Below are 14,878 nucleotides of genomic sequence, written 5' to 3'. Positions count from 1 at the left end.
AAGAGAGGAATCGCCGTAAGGAAGAGAATCTTTGTCTGTACTGTGCCAGTACTGAACATTTTTTGGTGGATTGCCCAATCCGTCCTCCACGTCTGGGAAACGCACGCTCGCACTCAGCTCTCGTGGGTGTGGCGTCTCTTGATGCCAAGTCGGCTTCTCCACGTCTCACGGTACCTGTTCGGATTTCCACTTCAGCCAGCTCTCCCTTCTCAGCCGTGGCCTGCCTGGACTCTGGAGCTTCTGGGAATTTTATTCGGGAGTCCTTTGTGAATAAATTCCGTATTCCGGTGACCCGTCTTGTCAAGCCACTCCACATTTCCGCGGTCAACGGAGCCAGGTTGGACTGTACCATACGTTTCCGCACGGAGCCCCTTCTTATGAGCATCGGATCTCATCACGAGAGGATTGAACTTTTGGTCCTCCCCAATTGCACCTCGGAAATTCTCCTTGGACTTCCCTGGCTTCAACTTCATTCCCCAACCCTGGATTGGTCCACTGGGGAGATCAAGAGTTGGGGGTCCTCTTGTGCCAAGAACTGTCTAAAACCGGTTCCCAGTAACCCTTGCCGTAACTCTGTGGTTCCTCCTGTATCCGGTCCCCCTAAGGTCATTAAGGACTCTGCCTGCCACAGGAAATGCCCCTCCCCCCCTCCCAGTTCCATCAGGCAAGCTTCTGTGTCCCCTCATGGCCCTCGTCCTGGTGTCACACTGCCCCGTGCCAGGTCTCGCCCTCTGCCCTCTCTCCCCATTCCTACTCCTGCGGTTCTGCCTGCCGTTGAGGAATCCCTCCATCCTTTCCCGGTGTCCTCATCCCAGGGGAGGCAGTTACCCGATAAAGAGAAGGGGAGACCTAAGGGGGGGGGTACTGTTACGCCTAGCGCTCCGGGTCCCCGCTCCTCCCCGGAGCGCTCACGGCGTCCTTCTCCCTGCAGCTCCCCGGTCAGCGCTGACCGGGAGCGCTGCTCTGCCATGGCCGTTGGGGATGCGATTCGCACAGCGGGACGCGCCCGCTCGCGAATCGCATCCCAGGTCACTTACCCGTTCCCGTCTCCTGCGGTCATGTGCTGGCGCGCGCGGCTCCGCTCTCTAGGGCGCGCGCGCGCCAGCTCCCTGAGACTTAAAGGGCCAGTGCACCAATGATTGGTGCCTGGCCCAATTAGCTTAATTGGTTCCCACCTGTTCCCGGGCTATATCTAGTCTCCTCCCTTGCACTCCCTTGCCGGATCTTGTTGCCTTAGTGCCAGTGAAAGCGTTCTTTGTGTGTTTATACCCTGTGTACCAGTACCTTTGCTATCTCCCCTGACTACGAACCTTGCCGCCTGCCCCCGACCTTCTGCTACGTCCGACCTTGCTACTGCCTACTCCCTTGTACCTCGCCTATCTTCTGTATCTTCAGCAGCCAGAGAGGTGAGCCGTTGCTAGTGGATACGACCTGGTCACTACCGCCGCAGCAAGACCATCCCGCTTTGCGGCGGGCTCTGGTGAAAACCTGTAGTGTCTTAGAACCGGTCCACTAGCACGGTCCTCGCTATCCCTCTCTGGCACAGAGGATCCACCTCCTGCCAGCCGGCATCGTGACAGCCACTTACTAATATTACAGTATGATAGTCCAATATTTTAAATAAAGGTTCATAGTTCTATTTATGTTATGGTTTGTCTTCACAGAAGTACATTACTATATCCTTACATGATCTTCAGCGACAAATTGCTGACTTGGAACGAGACAGTATTACATGGAACAACTCCAATGTTAAAAACCAAGAAGAGAATGTACCAGGTGATCTACACAGCACATCCATAGACGAGGTCAATGAGGTAGGTTGAAAAGAAATGCTGGATTATCAGAAGTGCCAAACTCTATGCAGTTAATGTCTTATGATATATATTTATTAAACAGAGATTTAACCCCTTAACGACGCAGGACATAAATGTATGTCCTGGTGCGGTGGTACTTAACGTACTAGGACGTACATTTACGTCCTATGCATAACCGCGAGCATCGGAGCGATGCTCGGGTCATGCGCAGCAGGTCCCGGCAGTTGATAGCAGGCAGGGACCCGCCGGTAATGGCCGACATTTGCGATCGCGCGGATATCAACCATTAACCCCGCAGCTGCTGCGGCCATCCGATCATCCAGAACGGCAGAAGGAGGTCCCCTCACCTGCCTCCGCTGCCTTCCATGGGTCTTCTGCTCTGGTCTGAGATCAAGCAGACCAGAGCAGAAGAGGACCGATAACACTGATCAGTGTTTTGCCGTATGCATAGCACGGAACAGTATTAGCAATCGAATGATTGCTATAAATAGTCTCCATGGGGACTATTAGGGGACGTTCACACTACGGAATTCCTGCGGAATTCCATGGGCGGAATTATGCGAGCGGAATTCCACGGTGTGAACTTAACATTAGTGTGAATGGGTCTCCACAAGACCTGTTCTCACTTCGGAATTCCAGCAGCAGACAATTCATAAAAATGTAAATTTGTCGGTTTTCCCCCAATTTACCCCCAAAAAGTGTAAAACATTTTTTTTATAAACATATTTGGTATTGCCGCATGCGTAAATATCCGAACTATTAAAATATAATATTAATTATCCCGTACGGTGAACTGCACGAACGTAAAAAAAAAAGCCCAAAATTGCTGCTTTTTTATAACATTTTACTCCAAATAAAATTTATAAAAAATGTATGAAAAGTTTTATATATGCAAATGTCGTATCAAAAAATATTTAGATGCTGCTAGTTTAAGTTTGCAGCTCATTATCTGCACACTGACCAACCATATTAATAACTGCCAAAATACATTTGCCCGTAAATGACATTTTTTTATATAGAAAAACATGGTGGCCACTTTCTGCTCTTTAAAGGTGTATTATAACACTCCAATAAAATAAAACTACAGCTTTATCCTATGTCCATTAAAAACATTGTTTCTAAATAATACTGTAATTTGTTAATTCTATCGGAGTGCTGCATTACACCTCTTTCAACAGCCCAATGAGAGACATTTATAGATAGCTTTCAGGCATCTTGCACGACTACAGTATGTGGGTTATTCTTTGTGCAGAACATCTGATATATGATATGACTACTATCCTTCCTTTAGTTGCTGCTCAAGTAAAAGTTGCTATGCTTCTGTTTGCATTCCTAAAGTTAAATTTACTATAAACAATGTAGAGCATCAAGTCCCAATTTCACCATTGGGTGCCATGGAATCCAGCTACCCCCTGTTAATGTTATTTCTGCATTTTAAGTACTACAGTATTTCCTTGGCTTGAGTGACTGTTAAAAAACAAGTTGCTGCCCCTATAGTTAATGTTGTGTGGACTGCAGAACTTTAGAATCAGCTGAGACAGCATTGTGCGTAATGTGCGCAATTTATAGCCTTTGTGGAAAATATTTCAAAATGTTAGTAGCTATGTAAGTCCAGCTGTCACTGTCACCACAGAGTATGACTCTTCTCTAGATTTATCACTGCCCTGCTGTAAACACCTACAAAACTACTGACATTTCTCTTGCATAAATAAAATGGTTTCCATAGGTGGTCTCTGCTCCTTTAGAAAAGGCAAAATTAGTCACAAACACCTCCCAGCAATGCTGCAGTATAATATTTATATCATACTCTGTTCGACCATTGCCCTCAAAACGTTATTTTCTGCGCCCATGCAATGCAAAAGTTATACTTGCTAACATGATAAGTGACCCATGTGGATCGAGTGCAAGGTGCTAATAGTTTATCCTAAGAACTACTGAAAACAAATGCTGCGGTCCACTTAATCTTCTTCTTTTATAATAACATAAAACATTACAATAAGAACAAACAAGAACATAACAATAAAAAAACAAATAGTGTATAAGTAATTGAACTGAACCTAAGAATACAGACTAACATGGTAGGACAACATAATAATATACACATACATAATATGACAACATACATGCTAGTTTGATCCCAAACTATCACACAACATATCAATAGTTGGCCAGACAGGAACCATATGGAAACAAGACAACTAAATGAAAAAAAAAAATACAGTTTTGTTTCTGTATGGTTTCCCATATGGCCAACAGGAAACTATTGATATACTGTATGGATATGTAGTGTCATTATGTAAATAAATCTAATATATTAATAGTCTTAATTAGCCATTTACAGTCTAGAAGAGAGGTTTAAAGGGGTAGTCCAGGAAAAAAAAATGTTTATATATCAACTGGTTCCAGAAAGTTAAACAGATTTGTAAATTACTTCTCTTAAAAAATCTTAATTCTTCCAATAATTATCAGCTGCTGAAGTTGAGTTGTTCTTTTCTGTCTGGCAACAGTGCTCTCTGCTGCCATCTCTGCTTGTCTCGGGAACTGCACAGAGTAGAAGAGGTTTGCTATGGGGATTTGCTTCTACTCTGGACAGTTCCCGAGACAGGTGTCATCAGAGAGCACTTAGACAGAAAAGAACAACTCAACTTCAGCAGCTCATAAGTACTGAAAGGATTAAGATATTTGAATAGAAGTAATTTAAAAATCTGTTTAAATTTCTGGGGCCAGTTGATATATATATAGCAATGTAAGATAGTCGCAGCACTCCAGGTATAGAAAAATAAAAGTGACTTTATTCACAAATACAGGTGCAACGTTTCAACTGCCCATGCAGCCTTTTTCAAAGGGCAGCTGAAATGTTGCACCTGTATTTGTGAATAAAGTCACTTTTATTTTTCTATACCTGGAGTGCTGCGACTATCTTACATTGCTGTACCTGGATTGGGGTCTCATACTGGACTCAACTAGTTGCTTGCACCCCCCCCCCCCCATTTTGCTTTTGGGTCATGCTGCTTTCCCAGTATTATATATATATATATATAAGTTATTTCCTGGATAACCCCTTTTAAGCTTGAATGTATGTTGATTTATTAATAAAGTCTGTTGGGGGAAAGTCAGAAGATTGCCATACAAATTAGACAGTCAGCCAGTCCAGATATATTAATGTGTTCGAGAGACTTTTTGCTAATAGCCTTTACTATTACTAACACAGCCCTCACAAACATCTAAAAACGACTAATTACTACTAATATGTCCCCATTCTCCTCCTCCTTTTCTCTCTCTTCTCCTGCCCTCCCCCCCCCCCCCTTAAATTAATAAATTACACTCAAGCATTTTCCTAATATACCCACACAAACAGCAGGCCATAGACTGTAATCATTTTACGTAACTATTTATGAAGCATTCGGCCCTCATTTTTTCCATATTTACTCATGGCTGACAGTTTTCAGTCAAAGCCTTAGGCCAAATTTGCAACAAATGCATATGAAAATCAACACATTTTTTGTGCCAAAAACTTTCTTCCAGATCATTATAAGGTTGCATTCACATTACGCTTAAGGGGTAAGGCAGCAGCCGGATCCGGCAGGAGAATTTACAAACCGGCTGCTTAGGTATCCCCACCGGACTCACGCCATACCCCATTAATTTCAATGAGCTGACTGAAGTCACTAGCTGACTCGGGGCAGCTCATTTTTGGACTGTATCAGTTTTTGATCCCGGGCTGAAAACACAGCAGACCATGGTTTTCAGTCCGGCAACAAAAACTAGCTGACTCTGGTCGGCTCATTGGAATGAATGGTGTACAGTGCAGGTATGGCATGGTTTTAAAATTCTCCTGCCAGATTCAGCTGCTGTATGCCCAAATCGTGGGGGGGGGGGGGGGGGAATGCACCCCTAGGGCCTATTCACACGTACAGTATTCTGTGCAGGTTTGATGCGCAGAATTTCAAGCAGAGTTCTGTTTCAGCTGTGTTGCAGAAAACCCTGCGCATCAAATCTGCGCAGAATACTGTACGTGTGAATAGACCATTAAAGGGTTTTTCTAAAGGGGTAAAATGTTGACATTTAGTAACACTTTAGTTATTTTACAATTTAGCCACAATTTAGGTTCTGCAGGTTCAATGTCTCCGCATTGAATTTTGTAAACAGTCACTTGTTGGCATTGTGATGCTTCTCATAAGATAGATAGATAGATAAATAGATAGATACAATCTTTAAGGAGAACCGCACTCCGCTAAGGTAGTACAGGTGCAAGCTGGTATAGTCTGGGCAAGGCTCCGAAGTAGACAAAGGAAATTCAGCAGCACTCAGGTTCAGATAAAATTATGTTAGGCTTTATTCATCAAGTGAAATAGCGACGTTTCAACCGTCTCACACGGTCTTGACAAAGACCATGTGAGACGGTTGAAATGCCGCTATTTCACTTGATGAATAAAGCCTAACATCATTTCATCTGAACCTGAGTGCTGCTGAATTTCCTTTTTCTAGATAGATAGATAGATAGATAGATAGATGATAGATAGATAGATCATGTATGTACCGTATTTTTCGCCGTAAGACGCACCCAATTTTAATGAAGGAAAATCTAGAAAAAAAGATTCTGAACCAAATACAATGTAAAGTATAGGACAGTGATCTTCAACCTGTGGACCTCCAGATGTTGCAAAACTACAACTCCCAGCATGCCCGGACAGCCGTTGGCTGTCCGGGCATGCCGGGAGTTGTAGTTTTGCAACATCTGAAGGTCCGCAGGTTGAAGACCACTGGTATAGGAGGTAATACTCACATGTCCCAGGCGCTCTGGACCCGTCACTGCTGCCCTCGATGTCGCCTTCCATCGCTGTCGCCGCGACCCCGGGGTGTCCCCTTCGCTCCGGAACGTCTCTGCTGCCCGGGATCCTCGCTCTCCGTCGCCGCCATCACGTCGCTACGCATGCCGCTCCTATTGGATGACGGGACGGCGTGTGCGACAACGTGATGACGACGAAGGAGAGCGCCGGCCAGGCAGGGGATCCCGGCACGGAGCAGTCATTCGCCGATCAAACACCGAGGAGGCAGGTAAGGTCCCTCCCGGTGTCCTGTAAGCTGTTTGGGACACCGTGATTTCACCGCGGCGGTCCCGAACAGCCCGACTGAGCCGGGTTAGTTTCACTTTTGCTTCAGACACGGCGGTCAACTTTGATCGCTGCGTCTGAAGGGTTAATACAGGGCATCACCGCGATCGTTAATGTCCTGTATTAGCCGTGGGTCCCGGCCGTTGATGGCCGCAGGGACTGCCGTGATATGACAGGGTTTTAATGTGTATTTGCTGTATAAGACGCACCAACGTTTCCCCCCCCCCCCCCCCAGTTTTGGGGAAGAAAAAGTGCGTCTTATACGGCGAAAAACACGGTACATATTAAGCAAATAATAATTTTCCTGTTACATTAAAACGATAAGTAAAAGGGGCAAAAAAAAGTAGGCAAAGGTAAAGGTCACACATACATTCACCAAAGCAATAGCTCACTTTGCTGACAATTTGCCATAAAATATTAATGAGTTTTGTTCTTCTGTCAAAAAGAGGAGAATTATTGTCAATTTTCCTGTGTTCTTCACACAAAAGAATTAATTGCATATAGAATTTACACGGTAAAGTCACAGCAGAGAAGAAAGGAACAAGTCCAATTTATAATTTAGTTCAGCGAGTCATTTCACAAATCTTTTTACAATATTCCTTTTACCCTTATTATAGTCCAATTGTCTTCTGCCTGCGGCTCTCCAGCTGCTGTAAAAAACTATAACTCCCAGCATGCTCTGACAGCTGCGCCTGCTAACTCACAAAAGTGGGAAAGTTACAAATTTACATTACTGGTATTAACAATCTGCAGAGGGAAAAAGTACAAGCCCTCATTCATCTGCTTGTGATCTATTTTATATTTAGCCTTTTAATCCACCTCCTGTTAAGTCTTTATGGTGACATGCTCAATGAGGTGGTAAGCGGCATTTGATCCATACACTACTACTAATACTTTTTCCCTGTACTTCTTACACATAGGGTCTCAGGATGTATTATTATTTCCTTTTTTACCCCTTTTTATTCACTTTTTTCATCAAATGTGAATGGGTTTCCACATGTCATGAAAGTGCATTAAAGGGGTTATCCAGGAAAAACTTTTTTTTATATATCAACTGGCTCCAGAAAGTTAAACAGATTTGTAAATTACTTCTATTAAAAAATCTTAATCCTTTCAGTACTTATGAGCTTCTGAAGTTAAGGTTGTTCTTTTCTGTCTAAGTGCTCTCTGATGACACATGTCTCGGGAACTGCCCAGTTTAGAAGCAAATCCCCATAGCAAACCTCTTCTAAACTGGGTGGTTCCCGAGACACGTGTCATCAGAGAGCATTTAGACAGAAAAGAACAACCTTAACTTCAGAAACTCATAAGTACTGAAAGGATTAAGATATTTTTTTAATAGAAGTCATTTACAAATCTGTTTAACTTTCTGGAGCCAGTTGATATATAAAAAAAAATTTATTTTCCTGGAAAACGCCTTTAATATGTGCTACACTTGCATGTTAGTCGCATGCCAATATTGAATACTATGGCTCATGCCATACTTTTTTCACCAAAATCTAAAGGCAAACACAACATGACATGAAGCCCATAGGAGTAGATTTATCAAAACCTGTCCAGAGGAAAAGTTGATCAGTTGCCCATAGCAACCAATCAGATTGCTTCTTTCATTTTTAAAAGGGCCTGTGCAAAATTAAAGAAGCGATCTGATTGGTTTCCATGGGCAACTGGACAACGTTTCATCTGCACAGGTTTTGATAAATCTCCACCAAAATGTTTAATAGATGCATTTTTTAAATTAAAATAAATTGTATGTACCCCAAAACTAAGTTGTACATACTATAACAACTAGAGAAAAGAGAAAAAAAAGCCCATATAAAGCTAAATGGATAAGAAGTTATGGCTTTTGGAATGCAACAGTTATTTTTTTACATACGTAAATTTATTGAGAAAAAGTAAGGAAACTACACATATTTGGTATTGTCATAATTGTAATTCATAGAAGAGAGGTAACATGTTATTTATACCATAGGATGAAGGGCATAAATAGTAGAATCTAAAAACAAACACATCAAAAGTTTTGATCAATCAGGGTCTCAGTGCTGAGATCCGCACCAATAATTAGAAGGAACTGGAGAAGCGCACGGCTGTGTCATCTCTTCCAGTTGCACTAGATGGGCTCCACTGACTCATAGTGGAGCAAGTTTAGTGAAGCTGGACAGAGATCACAGGTACCCGGGGAGAGAAGCGCATAGACATGCTCTTCTCCCGTATTAATAATCAGTGGGGGTCTCAGCACTGAGCACTGTCTTTTTGACATATCAAACCTTCTAACCCCGCTCTTATTACCGTATATACTTGAGTATTAGCCGACCCGAATATAAGCCGAGGCCCCTACTTTCACCCCCAAAACCTGGGAAAACTTATTGACTCGAGTATAAGCCTAGGGGGGGTAAATACATCACCCCCCCTGTCATCATCCAGACCCCCGTCATCATCACCCCCTGTCAAACTACCCCCTGTCATCATCACCCCCAGTCTATATCCCCCCTGCCATCATCCAGACCGCCCCCTCCGTCATCATATAGGCCCCCCTCGTTGTCTACTCACCTCCCCAGTTCTCTCGGTCCTGTTGCTTAGTAACTGCAGGGACCGTCCACATTCCGGTGGGGAGGGTGAGCCGGTCTGGGCCATCCATCTTCACCGGGAGGCCCTCTTCTCCGCTCCGGGCCGGCCCCAGACTAGTGACGCTGCATTGACGACGACGCGCTGGGACGTCCATGCGCACAGACGTCCCTGTGCGTTGTCGTTAATGAAGCGTCACTAATCGGATGGTCCCTGCAGGGAAGATGGATGGCCCGGCCACCCACCCCCCCTCTCACCCCCACCCCCAACGGTATTTTTTTTCACTCGAGTATAAGCCTAGGGAGGCATTTTCAGAACAAAAAATTGGCGAGTATATACAGTATACTGATGTGATTAGGCCTATAACAGGAACCTCAAAGCTTATCAGTTAGATTGATTTTTATTTTTTTTACACAACTGACATTGTGTAACACAATTCTGGGAAACATATATATTTAGGACACTAAATGTAAATGTCTCCACCACCAAGAAGTAACCTCTGTTACCATGCCTACAAAATTCTTCTAAGTGTAGGTAAAGGATATTTTGGGCAGTCTGCCTTCAGCTGCTGCTGGGTGCCAATTCCATTTGACAAGTGATGCATATATAACATAACTTTCCAAGGCTTTCCTTTCCTGACCCAGAAGCAAAGATTCAGTCTGCTGCCCTGCCACTTTACATAAATTCATGGACGAGGCAAAGTAGCTTGTTGGTTCCCCCACAGCAGAGCTACACCCCTGCACATGATCACAAAATACATTAACTTAAGAATGTAAAGGACGTAGCAAACTGCTTGGGATTACAAACAATCCCATACGTAACTAGGAACATTTTATAAAAACAGTTCAGAGTAGTGGGTAAAATGTGAAATTGGCCATGACCTCTTTATTAGAAGTTTAAAACTTCAACCATTATATTAACTTAATAAAATGTGACGTCATAGCCCTGCCCTCTCATGATGTCACTCCCCGCCCCCTCAATGCAAGCCTATGGGAGGGGGCATGATGACTGCCACGCCCCCTCCCATAGACTTGCATTGAGGGGGCGGGGTGTGACATCATGAGGAGGCGTGGCTATGATGTCACAAGCTCCCAGCTCCAGTGTTTGGAACAGTTTGTTCCAAACGCTGAGCAGTAAAGTACCCCTTTAACCATAAGCTCAAGTCTACACCAATCATTTTCTCCACTCCAGCATCTGGGAGACATGCCCCTACTAAAGTTCCTTATATACTGAGTGACCCATTCCCGATATGAGCACTAATCTAGGTAATGATTGTGTGGGCAGGGCCAAGCAGATCGCTGGATCGTTTGTGCCACCATTCACTTATATCATTCTCATTCACACATCCCCCACACTTGTCATGTGGCAGGCCGATGGAAAACATTTTTTTTTTCAAATGAACTGGTGCCAGAAAGTTAAACAGATTTGTAAATTACTTCTATTTAAAAATCTTAATTGTTTCAGTACTTATCAGATGCTGTATGCTCCAGAGGAAGTTGTATTTCTTTCTGGAGTTCTTTCCAGTCTGACCACAGTGCTCTCTGCTGACACATCTGTCCGTATCAGGAACTGTCCAGAGTACAAGCCAATCTCCATAGCAAACCTCTCCTGCTTTGAACATTTGCTGATACGGACAGAGGTGTCAGCAGAGAGCACTGTGGTCAGACTGGAAAGAACTCCAGAAAGAAATGCAACTCCCTCACGCGTATACAGCAACTGATAAGTACTGGAAGGATTATGATTTTTAAATAGAAGTAATTTACAAATCTGTTTAATTTTCTGACACCAGTTGATTTAAAAAAATAAATAAAATCCACCGGTGTACCCCTTTAAGGGCTGCACAATCCCAGTGATAAACTGATGAAAAAGCGATTTCTAGTTCATCGTCTGGTAGCATACTATAGCTATGATGCTTTTTCATCCATGTGTAAATTTTAGCATGAAGCACAATAAAAATGCTATGAAAAAAGTATTTTTGAAAGAGGCCTTAGGGTGGTGGGCTGGGCTCACAATGTGAATTTTTGTACTGGTTTTTTTAACACATGTTTTCTGTTTTTGTTGGTGAACTCCAATGTCTGTGAATGAGTTGACCAACCAAAACACACAAGGTGAAAAAGTATATAAAAAAATGCACAGTGTGAATCCAGCCTGACAGCACCCTAATAGCTAATAAAAAATAAACAGATCACCTGTTTAATCTGTTTTAATACATTGGGGTTAATTCCCATCTCAGGCATACAAATGACACCAGTGTGGGATTTGTTTGATCTGCCTAAACAGGTAAACACTGCAACATCATTTGCTGAGTCGGATGCAACTGTATCTACTGAATGACTCTCTAACGATTTCATTACAGAAGAAAGAAACTGAGGGTCAAAGTATAAAGTGTGTTGAGCAGCAAAATGTATCTTAAATATTGAATATTTTTTTCTTGCTTCTGACATTGGATTAGAAAAAATATATACATATAAAAATATATTCTTGTTTTCTGTTTTTTTTTTTAAGCAGTAAAATCCAAAGGAGGGTTATGAAAGAAATCCAACACCAAATTGCCTGTAAAAACAAAACAAAAAAAACACCATACCTAGAGCATGCTGCATTGAAAAAATGGGCCACTGGGCTGGCTTTGCATTCCTGTATTTCATGCATTAGGCCTCTCATGGTTGTATCTTCTTGTTCATGTTTCTGATTGTCCTGTATGCATTTGTTCTTCATTTGATAACCTCTTTGAATTAGAAAAACAAAATAAAATTATTTGAAAAGAAGAAATATCCCACTGACCCAAATGCAGAGAAAAAGATAAAGCATACTATTTGGCCAAATGGTGTGTACCATCCCATGTACCATAGGGTGACCTTATTTTGGAATGGACCCTACAATATAGATATGCCCATCACTAAGCCTACACATTTCTGGACATGTAGGATCCAGCTATTCCCAAGAGAGGAATATTTATAGTGTAGGGTCCATCCCATAATGAGGTCACCCTACCGTGGTGGAATGGTACACACTATTTGGCCAAATGGCATTCTGAGAACTCTATAACAGCAATTTTTCTCTATAGCAGTATTGCAATTTATACGGTGAAGATGCAGCGTTACAATCCTATCAATATTTATCAATTTACGAAATAGGAAACCTCCTTATCTTATGGCAGCTGTATGGCTGGTTTTACTGGGGAGCACTGTGTCTGGCTATGATTATGACTACAGTATAATGATATTACTGTTGCTGGAGTTGTATTGATGATATCATAGTTGGTTTGTTTAATGTCACTTCAATGAAGATGCTATAACTGTCCTTGTACTGAAACACCAACAGGGGAATTTACTAGGCCCTGCGTTTTACATGATGTTCTAAAAGGGGTACTCCGGTGAAAAACATATATATATATATATATATATATATATATATATATATATATACATATATTTATACATATATTTATATATATATATATATATATATATATATATTTTTTTTTTTTTTTTTTTTTAAATCAACTGGTGCTAGAAAGTTGAACAGATTTGTAAATTACTTCTATATAAAAAATCTTAATCCTTCCAGTACTTAACAGATGCTGTATGCTCCACAGGAAGTTCTTTTCTTTTTGAATTTCCTTTCTGTCTGACCACAGTGCTCTCTGCTGACACCTCTGTTTTTCTCAGAGCAGTCCAGAGCAGGAGAAAATCCCCATAGCAAACCTATCCTGACATTGACAGAGGTGTCAGCAGAGAGCACTGTGGTCAGACAGAAAGAATACATTTAAAAAGAAAAGAACTTCCTCTGTAGTATACAACACCTGATAAGTACTGAAAATAATTTACAAACTGTTTAACTTTCTGGCACCAGTTGATTAAAAAAAAACAATTGCTTTTCACCGGAGTACCCCTTTAAGTATAATCTTAGGTTTGCCAGATTTATTAAGAGGCACTTGGGACTGTCCTGTTTAAATCTGACTGACGTCTCCACCAGCAAGGAGTTGGCATACAGTTCAGCAAACACTTACTCTAATAAGGCCAGTAAACTGGCCGACGTAGGATGCCATGTTGCCATTCCATAAAGCCCTGCCCCATTTCTGCTAAGCCCGCCAACTTGGCAAGTGTGGCGGAAATTTGCAATTTGTTGTGCAAAACATGGCTACTTTTGCTATTTTTTTAATGCCAAATCACTGGGAGTAAATTATTCCCAAGACTTTTACTGAAATGGAATCATTGTAGTTTGTGCCAATGACAGGTATAGAAGTGTCCCAGGGCCTGTCCTTCTTTTCTGTCTTTACTTTATACCTATGGTTCATATCAGGAAAAGTATATACACTTTGTTATGAATAATGGAAGACCTGAATGACCTGGTCCCCCGTCCCCATCAGTACCATGTGCAGGCATTAGAAGTTGGTATTAGATGTTTTGGGCTTGTGCTGCTCTGGTATATAACTGGATATGCTTGCTAATGTTGTGCAAGCATAAACTATAAGTACATCTGTGGGATGATTCACGAGAAGATCCCTGCGATGGCAGAAGGAGAATGTGAAATCAGATCTCCAGGTCCGAGAAAAAAAGTCTCATGTGTCAGAACGTCCACTTGCAGCTGCTGTCCGCCGTCTGACAGCAAACTGAAAACTAAAGCCTTTTTCTCCTTCTGCTCTCATTTCTGTCCTATAGCATGTGTGCATACAAAACATCTCCCCTGATCTAAGCTGCTCCCTGCTAAGTAAATCATCGTAAAACTTTTCACCAGCTACCTTTACGTCCTGTCTGGTATTCATTGATGACCTAAGGAATCATTTCCGTTACGGTCCTTTAGGGGGTCTGGTATTTAAACTATTAGGAGGAAGTAGAAGGCTCATCCTCCAAACATTATCTTCTTTAGTTTCATGTAAACAGTTAAAGTCGCCATAGGTGAAAACATAAATTTACCTTTTTTTTTTTTCTTTATCAACCTACAATTATCTCTTATAAGTGAACACCCTGGAAAAAATGGGGCGAATTGATCAATAATGGCTTAAAGGGTACCTTTCATAAAAAAAACTTTTCATATATTATAGATTAATGTATGCAAAATAACTTTCCAATTGCATGTTATTAAAAAATATGCTTCTTTCTATTTAATTTTCCACTTTGAAAAAATGACCACTAGGGGTCTCCTTACCAGTCCTTTTTTTATAGATTTCAGACTCATGCAGGAGTCCTAAATCTCAGACTGCAGCCGCGACACAGACAAGCTCCCTGGCAGTGAGCAGTGGTGAGTTTGTCTGTTAGTCTGAGATTTAGGACTCCTGCATGAGTCTGAAATCTATAAAAAAGGACTGGTAGGGAGACCCCTAGTGGTCATTTTTTCAAAGTGGAAAATTAAATAGAAAAAAGCATATTTTTTAATAACATGCAA

The 14,878-nt window shown here is 42.0% G+C and overlaps 1 protein-coding gene across 5 annotated transcripts in view; it reads left to right on the top strand.

Annotated features, from left to right (window-relative positions):
- CCDC141 (coiled-coil domain containing 141) overlaps positions 1 to 14,878 on the top strand; it is a 290,158-nt gene that overhangs the window by 240,622 nt on the left and 34,658 nt on the right. For all 5 annotated transcript variants that reach the window (XM_056534334.1, XM_056534335.1, XM_056534333.1 and 2 more), the window contains one exon: positions 1,665 to 1,814. In XM_056534334.1, coding sequence (XP_056390309.1) covers positions 1,665 to 1,814 — 150 coding nt within the window. The remainder of the gene's footprint in view (positions 1 to 1,664; positions 1,815 to 14,878) is intronic.

Source organism: Hyla sarda, chromosome 8, assembly GCF_029499605.1.
Source record: "Hyla sarda isolate aHylSar1 chromosome 8, aHylSar1.hap1, whole genome shotgun sequence".
NCBI classification, from domain to species: domain Eukaryota; kingdom Metazoa; phylum Chordata; class Amphibia; order Anura; family Hylidae; genus Hyla; species Hyla sarda.
The sequence above is the reverse complement of the archived record's forward strand: the minus strand, read 5'-3'. Positions and strand labels throughout refer to the sequence as shown.